General features: G+C 41.6%; 1 protein-coding gene across 5 annotated transcripts in view; it reads right to left on the bottom strand.

Moving 5' to 3' along the window:
- The window catches only part of STRN3 (striatin 3), a 134,435-nt gene that overhangs the window by 30,059 nt on the left and 77,507 nt on the right, over positions 1 to 26,869 (bottom strand). The window contains exons 7-11 of one of the 5 annotated variants that reach the window (XM_077464804.1): positions 24,288 to 24,423; positions 20,036 to 20,146; positions 17,373 to 17,492; positions 17,022 to 17,155; positions 1,264 to 1,439 (exon numbers count right to left, since the gene is read on the bottom strand). In XM_077464804.1, the coding sequence (XP_077320930.1) occupies positions 1,264 to 1,439; positions 17,022 to 17,155; positions 17,373 to 17,492; positions 20,036 to 20,146; positions 24,288 to 24,423 (677 nt within the window). Of the gene's footprint in view, positions 1 to 1,263; positions 1,440 to 17,021; positions 17,156 to 17,354; positions 17,493 to 20,035; positions 20,147 to 24,287; positions 24,424 to 26,869 lie in introns of all 5 variants that reach the window. The other 4 variants (XM_077464803.1, XM_077464806.1, XM_077464805.1 and 1 more) reach the window with 4 other exon arrangements.

The raw sequence follows: 26,869 nt of genomic DNA on the forward strand, positions 1-26,869 counted from the left end.
CCATCAGCAATTTCCTTGGGGTGTCTACTTTCCAAAATGGGGTCATTTGGGGGGGGGGGTTTGTACTGCCCTGCCATTTTAGCACCTCAAGAAATGAGATAGGCAGTCATAAATTAAAAGCTGTGTAAATTCCAGAAAATGTACTCTAGTTTGTAGACGCTATAACTTTTGCGCAAACCAAAAAATATACGCTTATTGACATTTTTTTTACTAAAGACATGTGGCTGAATAAATTTTGCCCTCAATGTATGACTAAAATTTAGTTTATTCGATTTTTCTTATAACAAAAAGAAGAAAATATCTTTTTTTTTTTTCAAAATTTTCGCTCTTTTTCCATTTAAATCGCAAAAAAAAAAAAAAAAAAATCGCAGAGGCAATCAAATGCCATCAAAAGAAAGCTCTATTTGTGGGAAGAAAAGGACACAAATTTCATTTGGGTGCAATATTGCATGACCGCGCAATTACCAGTTAAAGCAGCACAGTGCGAAATTGGAAAAAGACCTCTGGTCCTTAAGGTGTTTATTGGTCCGGAGCTGAAGTGGTTAAAGAGGCATTAAACCCAAAACTTAATATATTTATTGCAAGTTACCAATTCTTTCACGTGGTGGCTGCATTACTTTTCTTTAGCTTTTTTGCTCTGTTCTCACCTGGTGACCTGGCCAGTAACACACCTCCTATATTAGAGTGCCCCCACTCTGGATGAATGAGCACCAGGGGCACCTTTGGACAGCAGCATGGACAGTTTGGGGGTTGGGGCGTTATCTGGACAGGCAGATTTAAATACACTAATTAAAGCCAACTCCAGCTAACATTTTATGAGTTACAGCAACAGTTTTGTTAATTTGGGGATAAAGGTTTTAAATAAATGCTGACCACTGTAAGCATTCCTGTCAGTGGTAAATGATTTGTCTCATCCCTGTAACTGATACATTTGGAAAGGAGCTTGTTCTTTTGGAAAATAACAGACTTAATGGCTGGATCACCAGGTGAAAAAATAGTGAAAAACAAAAAAAACACGAATGTAGCCATCACATCTAGCACTGGTAAGCTGCAACCCGTTTACTTTTGAGTTTAATACTGCTTTAGGTTCCGAACAATTCAGCTAAGACTGCTGAACTGTGGGGAATGGTGTGTAAATGGTATTCCCCCCACTATGCAAAGACAAATAACTTCCTGCTATTGTTGCATAGCTAGAAAGATTGAGAACATAATTTGAGATATTTCGTATCCTATGCTCTCCTGGAATGTTACCTGTAAACTTACTTTTTGGCAGGGACTGTTTTCTGCAGATTCCACAGTTTTAGGGTGTGGTCTTCAGAGGCGGTCACCAATACAGGTTCAACAGGATGAAATGCCAGGGATCTGACACCATCAAAATGACTTCTTAGAGTGTATTTGGGGTTCCAAGTCTTCCTGAATGCATCTTTATTAGATGGCATCTACAAAGCAAGAGGAAGAAAAATCTCTGGTTTGTAGTAGTGCAACTTTGTCTTGCAACATTGGTTAGATAAGCACTTCATAAAGGAACCACAATTTAGGTACAGTGGCATGAAAAGGTATTCGCATCCCTTGAAATTTTCCCCATATTGTCATGTTACAACCAAAAATGTAAATGTTTTTGATTGGGATTTTAAGTGATAGACCAACACAACGTGGCACATAATTGTGAAGTGGAAGGAAAATGATTAATAGTTTTTAAAATATATTACGAACAAATATGTGAAAGGTGTGGCGTGCATTTGTATTCAGCCCCCCTGAGTCAATACTTTGTAGAACCACCTTTCGCTGAAATTGCAAGTCTTTTTTGGGTATGTCTCTACCAGCTTTGAACATCTAGAGTGACATTTTTGCCAATTATGCCTTGCAAAATAGCTGAAGCTCTGTCAGATTGGATGAAGAGCATCTGTGGACGGCAATTAAAGTTTTCCCACCGAGTCTCAATTGGAGTTACCGTAGGTCTGGACTTTGACTGGGCCATTCTAACACATGAATATGCTTTGACCTAAACCAGGGGTGCCCAACCAGTGGCCCGCGGAGCCCTTTGATGTGGCCCGGATCTCCTGCTCTGGGATGGCGGGTTGGCAAGCCCAGATTACAGGTTGTCTACCCACCATGCCAGAGCATCAGTGTTGTGAATGAAGCCAGCGGTAGAGGAAGCAAGCAGCTGCAGAGCAGAGCCGCATAAGCCAATTCTTCCTGTATAGCACTGGCTCCTGTCATAGGTGGAGTGATACCAAATGCACTCTGCCTGGGACAGCAAGTTTATTACTAAAATCACAGTGTATATATGGACATATCTGTTTTGCGGTGGTTACTGGGCTGCTTTTAAATGGATCCGCAGGTATAGTGCAGTGTACCTGCGGCTTACCTGCACTGAGCCATAGACTTATAGTTTTACCCGTGGGTTTGGTGCACTTTCAGAAAGTGCACCACACCTGCAGGATATGATAGAGTTATATGGCAAAGTACAGCTAACCTGCAGAAAAGCCACAGGTGCGGGTAGACCCCAGAACATCAGTGTAAAAGTAGCCTTAGGCCCCTTTAACGTGATCTGTCTGACCCAGAGCCTCCATTCACCTCTATGGTGCGGCAGATGTAAATAGACTTGTGTCTGTTTACACCTGCTTCCTTCCAATACGATCCGTTAAAAAAACAGAAAGTGGATCCGTCCTTTTCCATTTGATCAGATGAGAGGGCCCATAGAGTAGAGTGGGCTGTGGCTGTGTCCGCAGAACTCATATGCTCACTGTGGCCCACGACTGGTTACTAAGTCGCTTAAGTGTCCCTCGCTCTTCAAAAGGTTGGGCACCCTGACCTAAACCATTCCATTGTAGCTCTGGCTGTATGTTTAGGGCCGTTGTCCTGCTGGAAGGTGAACCTCCAGCCCAGTCTCAAATCTTTTGCAAACTAACAGGTTTTCTTCTAAAAAGATTGTCCTGTATTTGGCTCCATCCATCCTCCCATCAATTCTGACCAGCTTCCCTGTCCCTGCTGAAGAAAAGCATCCTCAACATGATACTGCCACCACGTTTCATGGTGGGGATGGTGTGTTCAGGGTGATGTGCACTGTTAGTTTTCCGTCACACATAACGTTTTGCTTTTAGGCCAAAAAGTTCAATTTTGGCCTCATCTGAGCAAAGAACCTTCTTCCACATCTTTGCTGTGTCCCCCACATGCTTCGTGCAGACTACAAATTTCTTTTGACTTTTTTTTTTCCAACAATGGCTTTCTTCTTGCCGCTCTTCCATAAAAAGGCCAGATTTGTGGAATGCACGACTAATAGTTAAAGCGGGGTTCCACCCTAAAGTGGAACTTCCGCTGATCGGAACCCCCCCCCCCTCCGGTGTCACAATTGGCACCTTACAAGGGGGTGGAGATACCTGTCAAAGACAGGTATTTACACCCACTTCCAGGCATAGACTCCCATAGGAGTCTATGTCATTTCCTGTCCTGCCGCGCTGTCTGCTGGGACACACACGGGCCCCAGTGACAGCGCGGACAATTCCTATTGCGCGACTCGCGCATACGCAGTAGGGAACTGGGAAGTGAAGCCGATTCGCTTCACTTCCTGATTCCCTCACCTAGAATGGTGGTGGCAGCAGCCGAGCGATCGATCGGCCTCGCTGGAACCCGGGACAGGTGAGTGAGTGTCCATTTATTAAAAGTCAGCAGCTGTAGTATTTATAGCTGCTGGCTTTTAATATTTTTTTTGTAGGTGGAATCCCTCTTTAACCTGTGGACAGATTCCCCCACCTGAGCCGTGGATCTTTTCAGCTCCTCCAGAGTTAACACAGGCCTCTTGGATGCTTCTCTGATTAATGCTCTCCTTGCCCAGCCTGTCAGTTTAGGTGGACGGCCATGTCTTTTTTTTTTTTTTAATAACCTAACCCAGCTTTAAAACTTCTCCACAACTTTATCCCTGACCTGTCTGGTGTGTTTCTTGGCCTCCAGGATGCTGTTTGTTCACAAAGGTTCTTTAACCACTTGGCAACCAGCCACCGTAAAATGTGCAGGTTGGCCAATTCCCGCAAAATCGGCGTAGCTGTATGGCAGTCCCTTTAACAGCTACAGCGGGCACCCACAGCACTGAAGCACGCGGTCGATGGCTGCAATGTCCGCCGGCCACCCATGATCGCTCCACAGAGGGCCAGAACAGTGATCCATCAATGTAAACAAACAGAACCTCATTCTGACAGGGAGTTAGAGAGATAGTCTGTTCCCAGCGATCTCTGTACTCAGTCAGTCCTCTCCCACAACAGTTAGAAACACCTCCCAGGGAACACATTTAACCCCTTGATCGTCCCTTAGTGTTAACCCCTTCCCTGCCAGTGTCATTTATACAGTGATCAGTGCATTTTATGGCACTGATCGCTGTATAAATGTCAACGATCCTAAAAAAGGAAAAAAAAAAAAAAAAGAAAAAAAGTGTTAAGTGTCCGATCTGATAAACTTGCGAACTAACTAAACTAATGACTCAGATCGTTCTTAATTGATACAGCTGCTGGCACTGATCCATTCAATAAATATATAAAAACAAATAAAATGCCACCCTATATTAATAAAGATTACCAATGCGATATTGACGCACATAAAATGTGTGAATATCTTAGTGCAAACAGTGCAGGATATTAAACATAACATTAATGTCCATGGTGCTGGCAAATTAAAATGACAAATGAAAAGTGTTGGCACAAACTACATGAATGACTATAGTGCCTATAATAGCAAACAAATAAAAAATGTAAATAAAAGACGTCCATTGTGCTGGCAAAGCAAAATCCTGTGATGGTGCTCCAAAGTTGACAACAAACTTGTGCCCCCCCCCCCCCCCCCACGTGTGAATCTGCTCACCTCAGGGCATTTGATTGCACACCTAGGTTTGGTCAAAAATTCCCTGTGAACCACCCCAGGTTCTATGTGAATGAAGCTCTTTGGGATCCTGAGATGTCCAGCAATAAGTTCCTCCATCCCCCTCTAAAGCAGATAAACGAAAAAAAAAAAAAAAATATATATGATGGAGATAGCTTGTTCCGTTCGCAGCGTTCAAACCTGCCGCCCACTGCACTGTCCTGCTCCCTCCCCTACGTGTGTTCCATACAGGGATCAGTCACGCCTTGCCTTGGGGATTGAGGAAGACACATGATTGATCCATGTGTCAAACACACGTAGGGGAGGGAGGATAGTGCAGTAGGCAGCAGGTTTGAACGCTGCGAACGGACAAGCCATCTCATTGGGTTTTTATTTTATCTGCTATAGGAGGGGTGTGCTTCAGCGCCTGAAAGATGCGAGTACCCAGACTGATGTTTTATAAATAAAATATGATTTTAAACAATAAAACACTATAAAAAAAATAAAAAAAATTACTGCTGGACATCTCAGGATCTCAAAGAGTTTTGAGGGGCACAAGTTTGTCATCACGTTGTCAACTTTGGAGCACCATCCCAGAATTTTGCTTTGCCAGCATAATGGACATTTTTTTATTTTAATATGTTTGATATTATATGCACGTTTTGCACCAAGTCATTTATGCACTGTGTCATATCACTTTGGTTACTTCAATATATCTATTTTATCATTTATTACATTTGACATTATGCTCATTTTGCAAGTCATTCATGCACTATTTATAAGTGCCATATCACATTGGTAAACTTTATAGCATGGCATTCTGTTTTTATAAATGTGTCCAATCTGTCCGCTGCAATCCCGCTAAAAAACGCTGATCGCCGCCATTACTAGTAAATAAAAGTAACGATAAAGCTATTCCCCATTTTGTAGACGCTATAACTTGTGTGCAAAGAAATCAATATACGCTTATTCCGTTTTTTTTTTTTTTTTACCAACAATATGTAGAATACATTTTGGCCTAAACTGATGAATTCGTTTTACTTTTTTTTTTTGGAATTGTCACTTTTTTTGTGTATAGCGCAAAAAATAACTGCAGAGGTAATCAAATACCACCAAAAGAAAGCTCTATTTGTGGGGGGGGGGGGGGGGGGAAAGGACATCAAGTTTCTATGGGTACAGCGTCGCACGACCGCGCTATTGTCAGTTAAAGCGACGCAGTGCCATATCGCAAAAAATGGCCTCGTCATTAAGGGGAAAATCTTCCGGTCCTTAAAGGGCAAGTTCCTTTGTACACTTTTTTCCTAAATTCCAGCTCCCCTGTGCACCAATAATATAGCATTCATGTACTTTTTTTTGCAAAAAATATCAACACTTTCCATTGAATCTACAGTCACTTCTGTGTTAATCTATGTAACCAGACCTTTCCATTAGTAATGTCTTCTTCCTGATCAGACTTGAGGTCATGACACAGGAAGGAGTTGACCAGCTGACCTAATTAGCACACACCCTGCATCATCTCCCCCACCCAGTGCCCCAAAGAAGCTTCAGAACTTTTTTTTTTTTTAAAGTGGAGCTTGTGCGTTTTTACTGCAATTTTTGGTGCAGTGCATTTCTGAAATGCAAGGAAATGCACAGATGTGAATGGCGCCTCGTTGTGTTATGGCACCAATTTCACTTTCAGGCCTCATTCACATCTAGCATAGGGCAGCCATTGATTTCAATGGGATGCGGTTAATAAGATGTTTTGGCGTTGTGTTTTTTACTGTGTGTTTTGCCCCTTGTTTTTTCACATGACAAAATCTTTGTTTGGTGTTCCGTTAATTGCACTGAAAGTGCAACTAGTAATTTTAGGAGTATAAAACATGGCCATACACTATTCAATCTGATTGTACAAACATTCATGAATACAGTGAAGTGTCTGTAGAATTAATGGAAAGCCTTGATATTTTTGCAAAAGAAATACATTACTGCTACATAGGGGAGCTGGATTTTAGAGAGAGAAAAAAAAAAAAAAAAGTGAACTTTTTTTGAAGCCTTTAACCACTTCCAGGCACTTTTCCCCATCACTGCCCGGGACAATTTTCAGCTTTCAGCACTGTCACACTTTGAATGACAATTGCGGAATGACAATTGCACGGTCATACAACACTATATCCCAAAAAAAATTTTTTAATCATTTTCTTCCCACAAATATAGCTTTCTTTTGGTGGTATTTGACCACCACTGGGTTTTAAATTTTTTGCTAAACTAAAAAAGAAAATTTTTGAAAAAAAAAAAAATGTCTTTGTATCCGTCATAAAATGTCTTCTCCTTCATTGACGGGCACTGATATGTTACACTGATGGACACTGAGGCATTCATGATGGGGCACCAACTGGCCGCTGATGGGCAATGATTGCCAGTTGATCTGCACCACTCATGGGGGCTGTGCTGATTATCAGTGCAGGGCACCCCGACAGGGAGTGCCGCTGACCGGCTCTCCATCAGTGCAAACCGAGCCATTTCCTGGTTCATGCAGTGATTAGTCAGAGCTGATCATGTGGTAAGAAGCCTCTGTCAGAGGCTCCATACTACGATCGGAGATGAGGTGCGTTAGACTGACACACAGCGCCCCTGCGGGCATGCGCCGGCATGTTATCCTGAAAGATGTCATATGACACCCAGTCAGGATAACAAAACCACCACCTGGCCGTCAATCTGCTATAGGCCAGGCGGGAAGTGGTTAATCTTGCATCAATTTTTCATTTGGCATGTTGATGTGTATAGGAGAGGAGATAGCAGTCTATGTGGATAGAGCTGTAGTATTGAAAACAGGAGAAGCATCTCTTGGGATCTGTAAAGTACACTATACAAACCAATTGTACAGTCTCCTTATCATCAACTATGTAGTGTAAGTACCTGCCATATTGGATACAGAGTGATTGACTAGATAGGCATTTCCTCCTATTATATAAACGTAGTAAATCTAAAAGAAGATTGTACACTGTGCGCTTCCTTGCATTTCAGAAATACACTGCACCAAAAAACGCAGTAAAAAACATACCAAGCCCTGCTCAAAAAATAAATAAAAAGGAGCTGAAGCTTCTTTGGGGCGATTGCTGTGTGTATGGCAGCCCATTCAGGTGGATGGGCTGCCCTGTGCACGATGAGTGAAAATGTTCAAACCCCCCCCCCCCCCCCCCCCCCGCTAAAGAAAATAAATAAAAAACACACCTGGGAATGCAGGTTGTGAATGGGCTTGACAACCAAATGTTTCTGCCCATTCCCTCCTATGCACTTTTATATCTGATTGTCTATTTAGTGAAAAGGGTGATAAATGAGTGATTGCTTTTCATTTAAAATTGTGTACCTGGGAGTGGAAGGGTGGATGATGCAGGGTGTGTGCGGAGCTCAGCTGGTCAACTCCTTCCTGTGTCATGACCTCTAGCCTGATCAGGAAGCAGATATTACTAATGGAAATGTCTGGATACATGTATTAACACAAGAAAAAAATATATTTTTGCAAAAAAAGTACATGAATGCTATATTGGTGCATAGGGGAGCTGGAATTTAGAGAGAAAAAAAAAAAGTGTACAAAAGATGAACTTACCAACTTGAACCTCTAAGGGTCGGTTCACACTAGGATGACTTGTCAGGCGACTTAGCTGCCTGACAAGTAGCGTCCTGTTCAATGGAACCGTTCTAATCGGAGCGTCACAAGTCGCTCCGACTTAGAAAAAGGTTCCTGTACGACTTTGGGGGAGACTTGCATTGACTTCTATACTGAAGTCGTTTTGCAAGTCGCCGCAGCGGTCGCGTCTGGGTCGCCTGAGGCAGTCGCACTGTAAGTCGTGCTGCCTCAGTGTGAACCGGACCTAAGGGCTTCACAGAACAGCTGTATTTATACTGAGATTAAATTACACACAGGTGGACTATACTTACTAATTAGGTGACTTCTAAAGGCAGTTGGTTCCACTAGATTTTAGTTAGGGATATCAGATTAAAGGGGGCCGATTACAAATGCATGCCACGCTTTTAAGATTTTTATTTTTTTTTATTTGGAAAATAAATCATTTTCCTTCCACGTCACAATTATGTGCCAGTTTGTGTTGGTTTATCACAAAATCCCAATATAAAACATTTTCGTTTTTGGTTGTAACATGACAAACTATGGAAAATTTCAAGGGGTATGAATATTTTTTCAAGGCATTGTATATATAGCAGCAGGAGAGGCTAGGCACAACATCCATTAGTTGATGTATACTAAATTTTAAACCAATTCACACAAAAAAAAAAAAAAAACACAAAACCAGAGCAAGTCAAGCATTGGGACAGACACATTAGGCTCAATTCATAACTTCACAACACCTTAGGCTCCATGCACACTGGAGCTCATAAACTGCAGTTTATTGGAGTTTGGGCGTTTTTTTTTAAAAGCCCATAAACTCCACTCTATGTTAGCCTATGTGTCCATGCACACATGGACGTTTTTCAGCTTTAATGAGCAGTGGAGTTTATGGGCTTTTTTCTGAACGCCAGAAATTCGCGTTCAAAGTGCCGTTTTTCACCGCCAAAAAACGACAAACGCTGATAAACGCTTATAAACGCGCGTTAATTAGTGTTCGGCGTTCTATTTTTTCAATGCATTGTGGGAGTTTGGAATGTACTGTGGGATTTTTGGAGTGTCCTCTGTGTATTTTTATTGAAAACGCCAATAAACGCTCAAACGCTAGTACAAAACGCTGTTAAAAGCAAGTTTTTCAACCAGCGTTTTCTGCCAGCAATCTGGCGTCCAGAAAAAGCTTTTTTGAGCTTCAGTGTGCATGGAGCCTTAAGGGCCCGTTTGCACTGCATGTGCCGAGTGGTGTTTTCCTGCACTTGATCATCGCCAGTAGCTGCACAACTGTGTATTTCTATGTGCCCTTTTCACACTGCAACACTGCCTTCAGGTGGGTTGCAGGGCATTAAAGAAAATACAGACATGCTGAATTTGAAAAAAAAAAAAAAAGTAAAGTGTGCCCTGCACTGTAACACCACTGGCACAAGCACACATAATAAAAGCATTATTTTAGCATGTGGCTAGTGAGAACAGGCCCCAACCCAAGGATAAGTTGCTTTATTTTAACCATGTAAATTTTAATTTCATTGAAAGCAACTGAAAATGAAACCTCATTTATCCTTATCCTGGTTTATTAGCTTTATGAATTGAGTCTAATGTACTTGGATAGTGCTGCTCCTTTTTGTCTCTTCACTTGTGTCCAGTCTCACTCCTGCTGATATCTCTTTGAATTTCAAGTACAACCTGGTAGTCTACATTAATCCTGAAATTAAAGTTTCTTGAACAGAATGTATCCCCATATTCTGCCTGAGTGCTGGAAATACAAACAGCAGAGGGGTACGCTTCTACATATATTTTAAGAATACCCCCTTCTTACCCCTTTTTGGACTTCGGTCTAAGCATTGTGCTACAAACTTACAGATGTCAGAAATGACAATGCTCCTCTCTCTATCGTTCTTGCTCCATTTAACAACCCTCTCACCAAAAAACTCATTCTTGATCGACTTGATAAAACACTGCCAGAGCCACCATCCTCAATCTATGGAATCTGACTTCTCCTTCCATTGGAATAATATTTAACGGACTTGTGCTCTACACTGAAGTATGGTTCTCATCCCTAACAAGATCTCTCCTAAATTACATCTATCTACATTTCAAACTCACCCTGCTAGTCTCCTCAGTGGAAAATCAGCTGGAATATGCTCTCCTTACAGGCCTTGCTTAACCCATTCCACCTACCCCAACTCCCCCCCTTTAGACTAAAGCTCTGTTTTTAATCCCCCTCTAAACTATTACAATTCCTTTTTCTGACACCCCTCATTTTTTTTACCCTTAATAGTGGTTATAAAGTTTGTCATCTTCACACCCTCTACCTTTAATTTTTGATATATAAAACTCTGAAAGGGGGCTCATGGTTTTAGCAGTATTAAGTTGTTCCAGTAGGAAAGAACAGTAACAGTAAATCCCAATCTTATGTGTGCTTTGTCCTATATCATCTTTTTAGCATGGACATGATCCCATTTTCTTGACTGATCCTTCATATGTGGAAGTATTACTGCTTGATTTTCTGTACAAGTACAGCAGTGAATAAAAGCAGTTATGGACAGTGTCTAATGGCAGAGCATTGCATCCACATCCCTACTTGCTTAAGAAAAAAAGAGCAAAGGACGGACAGATCGAAAGACCTGTCCCTAATGGCTAATTGGGACTTTACAAGATGCGTTAGTCTGTCAAGAGGTAAGCATATCAACACACACAGTTTAGAAAGACATTCATTTTATTACAAAGACTTCATACCGTAGATTAAAAACATTTATGAGTCACGACTCATTGGGGTGACATGGCTGGATGCATGTGGATGTACCTGGCGACCTTGTTTTGACTTCAGGAGGGCTTTTTCCCCTGGTTTCAATTACCAGCTGGAAATTCAAATTTCTTTCCTCACCTGATGAACCGCCGACCAATTTGGACACTTTAATTTTATAAGATCGTTTTATTCATTCACAAGGTTCAATATCCACGAAACCACTGAGGTAACTCTGGCATCGCCTGTGTTGACATGGAATGCTGTGTCTCCACCATTTGCTACTTGGGTGTCAGTATTAAGATGCATGGATGCTTAGGATATAGCCCTGAAGAAGCAGTGACTACAACTGTGAAACATGTCAGCTGTATAATATACCGTAGCATCAATTGTTCCGTTTTGATTAATTTGGGTCATTCGATGTACCATAAATGTTTATAATCTATGGTACAAAGTCTCTTTGTAATAAAATGAATGTCTTTCTAAACTATGTGTGTTGATATGCTTACCTCTTGACAGACTAACGCATCTAGTAAAGTCCCAATTAGCCATTAGGGACAGTTCTTCGATATGTCCTTTCTTTGCTCTACAGTACATCTTTGGCAAGATGCCTAGGGCATCCTTACCAAGCAATAATAAGGAACACTCCTTACCACTAGGTGGTGCTACTATACCAACAATTGTGCTCAAAGGCAATAAATTCTAGTGGCACATAGAAACTGTACATTTGAGGGAAGCAGCTATTTCCAAAACCACATTTGAGGGCAATGACTGCATTTGGCACAAAGTAGGGGATTTTTTTTTTTTATCAAATCACTTTAAATAGGAACAGATTTTTTTTTTTTTTTTTTTTGGAGTGCTAATATACATGCTCATCTGTGTTTTGCTTTCGATATCAGTTTGTAAAGCATTTTTAATCGTAAGGAATGTTTGAATTCGAAATTAGAGACATACTATAGGATATGGAATTACATTTCACAAGTCAGCTTCTAGTTCTAAATACCTATATTGGATAATGGATATACAGTAGTTACTGGTATTGGACTTTATAGACACTGAGATACACGTTTAAAGCTAAAAACATTTTTATTACAAATTGATTAGAAAGACAGACACTTAAGCCTCGTACACACACTTCGATTTTCTGATGACTGGACATCCGTTTTTTGTGGCATGTTATTGTCACGTCGAAAGAGGTTACTCACAATACGAAAATTACGTAATGTGTTGAACATTTTTGAATGTTTTCTTTCGTTTTTAGCATGCGTAGTCTTGCTCCTATGATTATTTTCGATGAAAAATCAGACGTTGAGTTCACATCTGACAATTTTATAGTTATAGTTTGCACATCCAGCATTTGTCTGATGAAAAAGCAAAAAACCAAAAAAACCCCCCAAAAATCAGCAGAAAGTTAGTCGTACAAATTTTTTTCATCCGATTTTCGTATCATGCGTACGGGCCTCAAGTTAAAAACTTTGCAAAGTAGAAATTGCCTATATGCTATTAATACAACAACCCAAACACCAAGAAATATACTCCCGAATGATCACAATGTCCTTGTTGAAACCGTTATTGTTTTCTATCAGGCTTGGTGGGAGTTGATCATAGTGTGCAGTAGCTCGGCTCTACATGTTACGCGCATAAACGCTTCTTCAGGAGCTTAGGCTTACATTCTATATAAATAGAGAAACAATACATTTTTAAAATGAAAGACTGGTTTGCTTCCAAAAAATAAAAAAATCAACATATAGCAAATATTGAAATATCACAGGCTGACAGTTTACCAACAATACACATAATGCAAAGATTCGTAGGACCCAGCACAGAAGAAACAAAATTGCAGCTAAGGGGAGAGGCGTATTGAAGTCGAACAGTGTATACCATCAAGGAGACAATATAACTATGGATGGGTATAACAGGACAAGAGCCCTTCATGCAACTGGAGTAATAAGCAAGCTAATCAATTTGAGAGACTTACAGTATGCACATCAACCAGGAGTGGGTAAGAAAGTAGGTAACATTGGGTTGATAAACAGCATGTGATATTTCAATATTTGCTATATATTGATGTTTTTTGATGCACACAAGGCTTTCGATTTAAAAATGTATTTTTGTTTTTCTATTTTATATAGAATTTAAGCCTAAGCTCCTGAAGAAGCATTTATGTGCGCAACATGAAGAGCCGAGTTACTGCACACTGAACAACTCACACCAAGCCTGATAGAACAATAACTGTTTCAACAAGGGCATTGCTATGATCATTCAGAAGTATATTTATTGGTGAATGGGTTGTGTGTTGTAATAGCATATAGGCAATTTCTACTTTGCAAAGCTTTTTAACCACTTACAGACCGGACCATTTTGCTGGTCAAAGACCAGACCACTTTTTGCGATTTGGCACTGCGTCGCTTTAACTGACAATTGCGCGGTTGTTCGACGTGGCTCCCAAACAAAATCGGCGTCCTTTTTTTCCCCACAAATAGAGCTTTCTTTTGGTGGTATTTGATCACCCCTGCGGTTTTTATTTTTTGCGCTATAAACAAAAATAGAGCGACAATTTTGAAAAAAAACGCATGATTTTTTACTTTTTGTTATAATAAATATCCCCCAAAAATATATAAAAGTACATTTTTTCCCTCAGTTTAGGCCGATACGTATTCTTCTACATTTTTTTTTTTTTTACCAAAAAAAAAAAAAATCGCAATAAGAGATTGATTGCTTTGCGCAAAAGTTATAGCGTTTACAAAATAGGGATAGTTTTATAGCATTTTTATTAATTTTTTACTAGTAATTGCGGCGATCAGCGATTTTTATTGTGACTGCGACATTGTGGGGGACCCATCAGACATTTTTGACACATTTATGGGACCATAGTCATTTATACAGTAATCACTGCTATATAAATGCAGTGATTCCTGTGTAAATGACACTGGCAGTGAAGGGGTTAACCAGTGGGTGGCAGTGTAGGGGTTAAGTGTTCCTAGGGGTGTGTTACTAACTGTGGGGGGGGGGTTGGGCTTTCATTTAGTGAACACTGATCTCTGCTCCAATCACATGGAGCAGAGATCAGCGTCACTAGTTGCCAGGCAGAATGGAGAAATACTGTTTACATGGCATTTCCTCCATTCAGCCGTCCCGTGAGACGATCGCGGGTATGCCTGCGGCGATCGAGTCCGCGGGTCCCGCGACCGGACTCACGGGGGTCCCGTCCAGCGCGGGAGCGCGCCGCCGGCGGCGCGCTCCCGATGGCAGGGTGGCATTGAAGATTGGACGTACCTGTACGCCAATATGCCTGCCCGTGCCATTTTGTCGACGTACATCGTCGTGCACTGGTCAGGAACCGGTTAAAGAGGGAGTCCACCTACAAAAAAAAAAAGATGATGATTAAAAGCCATCAGCTACAAATACTGCAGCTGCCGACTTTTAATAAATGGACACTTACCTGTCCCAGGGTCCAGCGATGTCGGCAGCCAAAGCCGAGCAATCGATTGGTTCTCGGCTGCTGCTGCCATTCTCATGGAGGGAATCAGGAAGTGAAGCATTGCGGCTTCACTTCCTGGTTCCCTACTGCGAGTAGCGCTGCGCGTTGCAAGTGTCCCGGCTATCTCCTGGGACTTGTGTGCTTCCCAGAAGACAGCAGGGGTAGTGCGGGAAGGGGCGTGACTCCTGCTGGAGTCTATTCCTGGAAGTGGGTGCAGATACCTGGGGGGGGGGGTCCGATGAACGGAAGTTCCACTTTTGGGTGGAACTCCGCTTTAACTTAGTGTCTTTCTGGTTCTTTTCTAGTCAATTCGTAATAAAATTATTTTCATTTTTAAACATTGTGTATCTCAGTGCCAATAAAGTCCAAAATCAATCCTTCCAATAGCATCTCCAGTTAATGGGATGTGGCACATATACAGTGGGAACCGAAAGTATTATTGCAACCATTTGCCAAAATCATTCAAGTTCATTTTTTTCCCCTCAATGTACACACAGCCCCCCATATTGATAGAAAAACACAGAACTGTTGACGACCAGAACCCTTCCTAGAGCTGGCCGTCCAGCCAAACTGAGCTATCGGGGGAGAAGAGCATTGGTGAGAGGTAAAGAAGAACCCAAAGATTACTGTGGCTGAGCTCCAGAGATGCAGAGAAAGTTGTGGAAATTCAGCCATCACTGCAGCCCTCCACCAGTCGGGGCTTTATGGCAGAGTGGCCCGACAGAAGCCTCTCTTCAGTGCAAGACACATGAAAGCCTGAAGGACTCCAAGATGGTGAGAAATAAGATTCTTTGGTCTGATGAGACCAAGATAGAACTTTGTGGCCTTAATTCTAAGCGGTATGTGTGGCAAAAACCAGGCACTGCTCATCACCTGTCCAACACAGCCCCAACAGTGAAGCACGGTGGTGGCAGCATCTTGCTGTGGGGGCATTTTTCAGCCGCAGGGACAGAACGACTGGTTGCAATTGAGGGAAAGAATAATGTGGCCAAGTGCAGGGATATCCTGAACGAAAACCTTCTCCAGAGTGCTCAGGACCTCAGGTTTACCTTCCAACAAGACAACGACCCTAAGCACACAGCTAAAATAACGAAGGAGTGGCTTCACAACAACTCTGACTGTTCTTGAATGGCCCAGCCAGAGCCCTGACGTTAACCCAATTGAGCATCTCTGGAGAGACCTAAAAATGGCTGTCCACCGTTTACCATCCAACCTACTGGAGAGGATCGGCAAGGAGGAATGGCAGAGGATCCCCAAATCCAGGTGTGAAAAACTTGTTGCATCTTTCCCAAAAAGCCTCATGGCTGTATTAGATCAAAAGGGTGCTTCTACTAAATACTGAGCATAGGGTCTGAATACTTTAGGACCATGTGATATTTCATTTTTTTTTTTCCCTCTCCCGACTGCATCTCTGGAGCTCAGCCACAGTGATCTTTGGGTTCTTTACCTCTCACCAGGGCTCTTCTCCCCCGATAGCTCAGTTTGGCCAGATGGCCAGCTCTAGGAAGGGTTCTGGTTGTCAACAATTGTGTTTTTCTGTCAATATGAGGTGCTGTGTATACATTAATGAGAAAAAAAAATGAACTTAAATGACTTTTAGCAAATGGCTGCAATATAACAGAGTGAAAAATTCAAGGGGGTCTAAATAATTTCTGTCCCCACTGTATATATTATTTTGGCTTCTACAGCACCACTCTGTGGTGATTATTAAAAAATGATCTAGTAGTTGTCAGACTAGGAATGAAGGAACAGAACAGGTCTTGTATTTGAGATCACTTTGGTTTGAGATGGTATCATATGGTCTTTGATGGAAGGATCGCAGCTTAGTAAATATTGCAAAAGTATAGCAAAACGGAAAAAAAAAAAATAATTTAAATACTGTAGTTATCTGACAATCAGAGTATTAAACAGATGCACACTGACACCTTAAGTGCCGGTTGAAACTGAGGCAGCAAGACTTGCAGTGCGACTGCCTCAGGCGACCTGGACATGACAGCAGCGGCGACTTGCAAAACGACTTCTCTATAGAAGTCAATGCAAGTCGCCCCCAAAGTCATACAGGAACCTTTTTCTCAGTCGGAGCGACTTGAGTTGCTCCGATTGGAACGGTTCCATTGTACAGAACGGGACGCGACTTGTCAGGCAGCTAAGTCACCTGACAAGTCACTCCAGTGTGAACTGGCTCTAAGACTGCAGTGAAATATGTATCCTGCAAATTATTTTGTACTTTGTCAGTTTTTAAGTGCTCGCTATATTTTAATTGACAAACTAAAAATGCAAAGAACCACGCAGACAGGTTCATATGTTGCAGGACAACAATTCATATCAGTATTTGTCATCAGGTTCCTTACATCATAACTGTAGTCTGACTCATTAGTGACAGTGAGGTCAGCTAGGTCTCCAAGTCCTAACACGCTCTCAAGGACATCCTCCGATCCCATAATGAAAGACTTCCCACTACCAGATGGAAAAGTTATAGGCTCAGCTATAACAAAAAAACAAAAACACTTTGTTAGGAAAACCAAGAAAACAGTCTAATATATAAAATACATTTCTTACCAAGCACCTAAAATTAGGAATGCTGATATAGAACCTCAGGTTGAAAAATTGCAAAAGACAACAGTGAAGGAATCAGAACATGTAACAAGATGAAGCATAAGGAACATTCCCCAAGGGGTGCGTACCTTCCTCTGCCCTCCCACCTTCATGATCTGTTATTCTGGTTGGTGACCGGGCAGGACTCAGGATGCCTGGTGGGATGTGGGACAGATCCTCATCACCCAGGTCCGCAATCATATCGTGCAATTTCGTCCGGTTTACCCCTGTAAAGTAATAGTGTTGGTTCGCATTGAATAGATCTCACCCCTTCTACTCTGAAACGGCTTAGGAAATTACAGTAGTTGGTGTTCACCACATTTTACCTCCCTTAATTGCCAAATAAGCCAAGAGCATAAGGGGCACATCTATGTCCATCTAACATACAGCATGTATATATGGCTACCAAATCAATACTCTTACTTTGGGTATAATATATTTGTTAATTAAAATGATAAAAATTAGAATGACAGGAAAGCGATTATCTGCGTACTGAATCAGGGCACATGCATATGTTTGCCCAGTCTACACCTATCTAGAAAAGAGCTTAAGAAGTACAAACATTTTTCTACTGTATATACTGTTCAAGACGACATGGAGAAAGCACAATAGGCTCATGCATACTGAAAGCACCTTACGTCATTTTAGGTTAAAAGGTTTAGGTGAAAATATTAAAGTCTACAAGTCTATTAGAGGCTGACAACTACTGTGGCAAGCAGTCTGCATTCTGGACATTTGTCCTTACAACAGTAAAATCAGTCTGTATATGCAGGAAAGCATGCTGGTTATACTCACTGAGGAACCTGGGTGGGGGGGTTAATCCTTTGCATTGTTTAAAAAGCTGTTTGATCCTGTCTTCTCTGATCCCTCCCCTTCTCCCACAGTTCCCAATATATCTGCTGATAGAACAAAGCCTTGGGGGCAAGCTGTACATGCTCAGTTTGGTGTGTGTTCTTGGAAGAGTGCATGTGATTAGCACAGGGCCAATCAGCACTATCCAGACAGAGGGTCAGGGGTCCTGTAGCTTCACAGGACAGTCAGAGGAGAATGAAAACTCCTCTTATAAGCTTTAACCTGTACTCTCCTGGACACTGATGGTAGTCACAAGAGCACTATATACTGCTGATGAGAAAAAGTATTTAGCAGTTTATATTTACTAAAATAATTGCATTTCCATGTTCTGTTTACTGTGGGAGACCAGATATATTGAATGCAGGGTCTTGGATTTAGTAACATTTTAGGTACCACTCGGTGCAGTGTCTTGCCACAGCAGCTGTAAAAGCCTCTCAAGCTTTTACAGGCTGCTTGCAATGGGGCTGGATAGTGTACCTGCACCTGAAATGCAGGAGTCTCATGCCCTGGAGCTAAACATCCAGTATACATGAGGTCTTAAGCTCAGCTTAGGTCAGTAGTTCTAATAAATACTTTCAGGTGTGTTCTATCTGGAAAATCAGAGTAACCTTCGTCACTGTCCACATTTAAGACAGCCTACAAAGAACACAACTCAAAGTTGTTTAACTTCTATTACAAATTAAGGGTACTAGTGAAGCATCACAAATCCACATGGATTCAGAGAACTATTCTACTGTAGGGCATTAAAGCCTAAATGCAGCCAAAAATCACAAACCGAAAAATCAGCACGAGGGACATAACAGGATCCAAGAACGGAGAACAGGAGGAGGATTGATAGCTCTGACCCCTCCCATTCATAGATGCTGTAATACATAGTCTATGAATGACAGAGCTGGATGGAAAGGGTGGGCATAGACAGGCTTCTCTTTGAGAGTTAAGAAAAAAACTCCTGAGCTCAACAGTGGTGAAATGGCAATGGGAAAAGCCTGGGATTCCTATGGCTCCCAGTACATGTAAAGGCCTTGCTGCCCACCAAGGGTCTGGGGATACCAAAAGGGAACACTGTTAAAAAAAAATAAAAAAAATAAAAAAAAAAGGGGACACCAATCTTGCGCATTATCCAAGTAACATTTATTAAAATCAAAAATAATGAAACATATTCAAACAAGTGGATAGTAAAAGCAGATCAAAGTCCACATTGGACAAAAAGCAACCAGGTCACCAGGACTGTGTCCGACACACCGGAGGACCTTTCATGGCTCTGAGGTCGAGGGGATCCCCCCCCCTCAAAACGAGTCAGCCACCTGGAAAGTCCTCATACATGCGGTGTCGGACACAGTCCTGGTGACCTGGTTGCTTTTTGTGGACTTTGATATGCTTTTACTGTCTACTTTGTGATTATGTTTCCTTCTTTTTGATTTTAATGAATATTACTTGGGTAATGTGCAAGGTTGGTGCGCCCTCTTAATTTTTTTTTTTTTTTTTTTTACAGTGTTCTCTTTGCTGAGAGGACGGGACAGTCCAATAGTATTAACCCTGCCATACCAGAAGATTACAGTGGCGGGGTTGGGAGCTAGGATGGAGGAAGACTTCACTAACAGAAGAGAAATCGGCAAAGGAGACACATCCTGATTGTAAGTTATGTGCCTTGTGCTGTTTTTGTCTGCACTTTGGATTTAAGAATGCTACTCTAAAGTGATACTTTGTACAGTGTTGGAAGATATCAAAATATAGATATTAAAAGTGGTTTACAGAAAACGTCCATAAATGTTGCCCAGACCAACCAAAATTTGTCAAACCCACAGAAAACACCACCTGAAAATGCTTGTTGTGAGTAATGATATATGTTCTATACTCCAATGACAGACAATTTCATGAATCATTGAATGACATACAGGGAGTCATAATCTGCACTTACGCTTTGCCCCCTTTGTTCCCTTGCGTTCCTTTGTGTACTGCTCCTTCAGTTTATTTATCAGAGACTGGTCTACATCCCAAACCTCAGCAGTTGGGGACAGGACATCCTTGTCTGCATGCAGCATGTTAGTAAAAGAGAGAGGACATGTAACAAATGATCAGTACGTTAGTGTGAACTTCAGTTACAATGGCGGTAACTATGTTTATTCCAACTATTAGTAGGTTAGGCGGGAAGGGCTTAGATGAGTGCATATTAAGGTGTGCTACTATTTATGAGAATTGCAAAGCACCACGCACTATTACATAACGTAGTGCAGCATTACCATTAGAAACAGTGGCAAGAAAGTTAATTTTCATTTGAAGTTTAAAATCGTGGATATAGGTCTAATACACTTGGGGATACCAAATCTCAATCTTTTGATGGCAATATTAGGCACTGCCCCAAAAGGTATTCATAAAATTTGACAGCAAAATTTCAGTTGCTGACTTACCTATTCTGCACTTCATGGATGAAAGGCTAACCCACTAGTTACTAACAGCAAATAAATGCTGCTAGAACATACACCCACCTAAAAGCTTTAAACCACACAGAATAATTTGACTTAAAAAAATCGAAATGAATATCCAGCTCTAATATTTTTCAATTTGGAGAGTTTGTTAAAAGTCTGCTAGAAACTCGTTTAAAGTGCATCAATGGTCAAAAATTGAGTTTCCACATCAGGTTTCAATTTACAGTGTACACATTCATTTGAATAAACTTGACATTTGTAAACTTACTTTGTGATGATCCTCACATTTACTTCCTTAAAATCTGACACATTCACTATGCCCTGTGATTAGGCACTGCTGTGTCACACATTTCAGAACCTGCTTTCTGAAGTACAGATGTGCCAAGAGGAGGAAGTTCAGAAGGACCTAGGAAGCACCACCACATTGGCACAACCAAGTTCATCGGTTTCTAAATGAAACATTGCATCAACATCGGATAGGTCACACGGGACCCCAAGACTTGTCACTAAACTCCTGGCCCGCCAAGATCTCCATACATTACACCCCGTGACTTTTTGTGGGGATATGTAAAACAATGTGTTTATGTTCTACCATTACTCACGGACTTGGATAAGCTCAAAAACAGAATCACAGCTGCAGTAACTTCTGTGAAAGACACTCTCAGACGTGTTGGGGACGAATTCAGCTATCGTCTTTATGTTTTCCATGTATAGGGCACATAGAGCACTTATAACATAGTAAGTGAAACTTGAGGACTTAATAGTTTGAAATTTGTTATGCAACTAACACATTTTCATCATTAAAAAGAATGAATTGAAACCGGGTCACTATTCGAATCACACTGCACTTTAAATTGACTGTCAGCACTGAAGAGTCCTTTGAAGGCTTCAACAAAACTGTTCAAAGCTTGCTGTAAACACAGATTTTATACAAATTAAAGCTCATATAAACCAGGCCCAAAAAAACCCAGACAAGGCTACCAATTCCCCCCTATTTTGTAAATGGGGTTGCATCTTTACCAACCACTTGTAAATCACAGGTATATAATGCTTTTGTCAGTCAATATCTCTTCCACGGCATAAATTTTCCATTCATCAGGGCAAAAATTAAAGAATATGTTACCTTAACATTTCATATTCCTGATATGTGCCTGTTGCATTTGTGTTAAAAAGTATACTGCTCTCTTTGTATGAACTCCCGATGTTGCTGCCAGTCTCCTTGCTTTTCTATTTCAAACTGACTCCTGCTTTCTGCAGATATGCTGGCATAAGATCAACTGAACTTGCTTCACAGGTATTGTGCATCTTGTTATTTGTGGCTCCTGAATGACTGAATACATACTCTGGGGGTTCCTATAGGCTCCAAATGAGGTGCTCCCTTTTTATGTAATTTCAGACGTATGCACCTTGAATGTAGTTACCTGCCCTTATTTTGAATTTGAGGTTGTACATTGGACATACAGGTAAAGTATGTCTTTGTAAATGCTCTTGCGGATGTATGCACGTCTTTGGCTGTGTATGCTTCTCTATATGCATTGGCTCATTAGCAATTGCTCTGATTATTTTGATAGTGCTCTCTACATTTCACTTGGATTTGAGAGAGTTTAAGATGCCATTTCCCTGTCCCCTGTTAATGGGCTGTGTCTGTAGCCCCCTTGCGGGGTTCCTACATGTGTCATCAATCCATTATGTTTGAATACCGCCTTATGCGTATCCTGTGCTTGGCTGCACTGGGATAAACTACAGGTACACATTTTGGATCCTCCTGGAGACAAATTCTACTGAACACTCGTAAGTCATTAAGGCTAAATATATGTAATTTTCAATACGGTGAAAAAATGTATAATGAATTTATGCATTTCTTTTTTTTCTTCCTATCAACCTTCTCTAATTGCACCCCTTGAGCCCCTGAAGAAGCCAACAAAGCAAAACATGTTGGGATGAGCCATCCTTCCCCATTGTGATATTTTGAGGTTTTATTACGAATATGTGAAATATCAACATAGATCTCACTATACACGTGGAGGGAAGGACCTCTATCTTTAGGGTGATTTGGTCGGACTATGGGTTGTGGAAGCTTTTCATGGTTTTAAAAAGGGGTATACTATTTAACCGATTTTGTATCAAAGAACCTTTTTAACCTATGTATGTGCATTGGTAATCATTCTGTAAAGAGGTTTCAACACCTTTAACCGGTTCCCGACCAGCTCACATGCATTTAAGAGGGCAGAATGGCTCCCCTGCGTGAAACCCCGTACAGGGTTCCTTTAAGAGCCGCCAGGTGGCATGCGCCCGCTGCACGGCAGGGGACCCGATCCGCATGGCCGGCAGCTGCGATAGAGTGCACGAGTGTCAGCACGGGCATTTGTAAACACAAAAATCCTTGTGCTGTCAGAGGAGGGGAGACATGTTGTTTGTCAAGTAGAAACAGCGATATGTTTCCTCTCCTACTCAGTCCTATCCCCATACAGTTAGAACACAGTGAGGGAACACAAATTTAACCCCTTGATCACCACCTAGTGTTAACCCCCTTTCCTGCCAGCGACAGTTACACAGTAATCAGTGCATTTTTTATAGTACTAATCGCTGTATAAATGTCAATGGCCCCAAAAATGTGTCAAAGTGTCCCAATCTGCCCATCTCAATACTGCTAAAAATCACAGATCAATGCCATTACTAGTAAAAAAAAAAAAAAAAAAGAAATTATAAAAAATGATAATAAATGCCATAAATCTATCCCCCATTTTGTAGACGCTATAACTTTTTTTGAGCAAACCAATCAATATACGCTTATTACGATTTTTTTTACCAAAAATATGTAGAATATATATTAGCCTAAACTGATGAAGAAATGTGTTTAAAAACATTTTTGGGGATATTATAGCAAAAAGTAAAAAATAGTATACATTTTCAAAATTGACGCTTTGTGTATAGCGTGACATTTTTAAAAGGTTTAATTTTTTTTTGCATAATGTTTATATTTTATCATACTTTTTCTTCTTGGCTATTGTAATAGAGATATTAGACTAGGCACTATAGGGAGTTTCCAGTGACTTCAGTGTGCAATTACTTTGCCTTTTTCAACTGTTAAGATATTGGCCACAAACTGTTTTACATGAGTGGGCAGACTTGCACTTTCATTTTGAGAAGTCGCAATAAAGCACAACAATTATGAAAAGCTCAAAAGTGGGACCTGAGCATGCAATGAGCAAATATGGCTACCTCTGAATATAAAGTACAGTATACTCCCTTTATTAGGAATGGAATCTGCTGGAAGGCAGCAGTAGTCAGCATAGTCAAAAATAAATCTACTAGAGCAGAAACATGCACCAATTTTTTTCTATGCACCAACTCCACCAAGCTTTATAATATTGAACTGATCAGATTATTCTTTTCGATATACTATAGCATTAGTCAAAAGGACAAAATCAACAAGACCTGGAAAAAGTGATGTAACTTGATACCACTGGGGCTGCAGCAATCCTATTAGGCAGTATTTACCCAACACAGACATTAAAAAAAAAAAAAAAAAAGCGTATGCACATTTACTTCCTGGGTGGCATTTACAGAGATTACTTTGGCTAACATACTGTAATGTGGACCAGCAAACTTTTTTTGCAAGGCAGCTGCTTTGTGTTGTAGATTTCCCTCATCTAGCCCAATTATTTGACACATTTTCTGCAGATGTTAATCAGTTTTAGATAACCAAGAGTTAAAACGAAGGGCTGACTTTGCTTTTCTTACCCCACTCTGTGCCATCTCCCGAACTTCTAGCTTCACCTGCTCCTTCTCCATCCTCTGCTGTCACAAGGAAGTCAAATTCTTTCAGTGCTTCCTCTGTATCTTCAGCAAGTTCAGCAGCTAAACCTTCATTTCCAATCTGTGAACAAGAGTAGAAAGTCTTAGCGCAATTACATGTCATGTTAGATTACAAACTTTTCTCATTTTATCCCTTCTGGTCCGTAAAAAAAATGTAAGAAAACGAATGCAGCCACCACACCCAAGGACTGGTTTAAGACAAAACTGTATATGATAGGTTTGTGTTCAAGTTTAAATGCTCTAGCCCAGCGTTTCTCAACTCCAGTCCTCAAAGAGCCCCAACAGGTCATGCTTTCAGGATTTCCCCCAGAGGAAAGAGCTGTGGTAATTACTACAGCAGTGAAACTGATCAAATCACCTGTGCAAAATAATGGAAAGCCTGAAAACATGACCTGTTGGGGGGCCCTTGAGGACTGGAGTTGAGAAACACTGCTCTAGCCTATCCTTTTGGGGACATGGTCAACACATGGTTCCAACGTGATAAAATTAAAAATTGATAGGAAACATCAATAAAAATAGGATTTTTTTGTACTCCCCGTAAAATCCTTTTCTCTGTAATTCACAGACTGACAGCTCCTCTTAGCCATTGGGTTGTTACGCCACCTTTAGAAGAATACTAGGCATTACATGTTATGTAAAACACAGAACTTTCCAGTTCCAAGGGGCGGTCCCTTAGGTAACAACCCCCCAGCCCGCTATGCAGCCATCAGTAGGTCAACAAGCAGTATAACGTAAAGAAAAATAGGAGGGGCGGGTGCTGCGTCAGTCGGTGAATTACAGAGAAAAGGATTTTACAGTGAGTACAAAAAAAATCCTATTTTCTCTTATATTCACCGACTGACAGCTCCTCCCTTAGCCATTAGAACGCCAAGCAATGGCAAACGAGGGGTGGGAAAACAGCATAAAACTTTATCCACCATGGCAAGTGGGAACTAATGCAACTTTACCCACAAAAAACGACAGTGTGTGAAAAAAAAAAAAAAAAACACCACAAAAACAGGGTACACCTCAACAGGAGGCCTTACCCTCAACCGCGGTAACTAATGCAACATGCATTAACCTAAAAGGTACTGCGTTTTTACCCCAAAAAAAAAAAAAAAAAAAAAAAAAAAAGGAAAAAATTGCATACACAATTGCAACTATACAGCCGCCTGCAAAACTTTGCAGCCAAAAAAGGCATCAGCCAATGCAGTGACATCTACCTTGTAGAACTTGGTAAACGTGTGGACAGATGACCAGGTCGCTGCTTTACACACTTGAGTGACAGACGCTTGATGTCGGAAGGCCCAAGACATTTCGATTGCCCTTGTGGAGTGGGCCGTGACCGGAAAGGGGGGACATCTGCCCCTTTAAGGCGTAGGCCTGTACTACAATCTGTCTGATCCACCCAGAAACGGTGGCCGACGAGACAGTCATTCCTTTCTTTGGACCAGCCACCGAAACAAACAGCGAGTGACTTCTGGAAGGGAGCTGTGGCAGACAAATACGCCTTCAGAGCTCGAACCACGTCCAGAGCACGAAGAGCCACTTCCTTAGGATGTGTCGGCTTAGGACACATAAATGGTAACCATGTCCTCATTGATGTGAAATGCTGAGACCACCTTCGGCAGAAAAGACTGTTGCGGACACTACCTTATCCTTGTGGATAACCAGATAAGGTGACTTGCAGGACAAGGCTGCCAGTTCCGAAACCCTCCTGGCCGATGTGATGGCCACTAGAAAGACCACCTTCTGGGAAAGGGTCAACAGAGGGATTTCTCTGATATTTTCAAATGGCGGCTTTTGCAGTGCCGACAACACCAGATTCAGATCCCACGGAGGTCACTGTGGACTCACCAGATCAACAACATGCCGGACCCCTTGGAAAAAAGTACTCACTAAAGAGTGAGACACCAGGGGTTGCTGAAAAAAAAAAAAAAGACAGCCAAAGCTGATATTTGTCCTTTAATGGTGCTTAAGCCCAGTTTCTGGTCTACTCCTTGCTGTAGGAACAGCAGGATCCTGGATATAGAAAAGGAGTGTGGACGCCATCCTTTCTCCTCACACATGGAGATGTAGGCCTTCCAGGTACGATGATATATCTTCCGAGAGGAAGATTTCTGTGCTCTCAACATAGTTGGGATCACCGAGTCCGTCAAACCCCAGTTCCTCAATACCTGGCTCTCAATAGCCATGCCGTTAAAGCCAGGGTTGGTAAAGCAGGATGGAGAAACGGACCTTCAGACAGAAGGTCCTCCCACAACGGCAGTCGCCAGGGAGCATCTGCCACTAGGCGCACTAGGTCTGCATATCAAGGGCGCTGGGGCCAATCTGGGGCAACCAGAATTACTGGGATCCCCTCGACTTCCACTAAAATTGTTTCCAGAGTGGAGGAAAGGCGTAGATCAGCTGGTACTGATCCCACGGAGCCACCAACGCGTCTGACCCATCTGCCCATGGATCTCATGTCCTGGACACGAATCTCGGCACCTTCCGATTGAGATGGGAGGCCAGAAGATCCACGTCTG

This window comes from Lithobates pipiens, unplaced genomic scaffold (assembly GCF_037356315.1).
Source record: "Lithobates pipiens isolate NorthernLeopardFrog02 unplaced genomic scaffold, aLitPip1_a1.2 Scaffold_30, whole genome shotgun sequence".
NCBI lineage: Eukaryota > Metazoa > Chordata > Amphibia > Anura > Ranidae > Lithobates > Lithobates pipiens.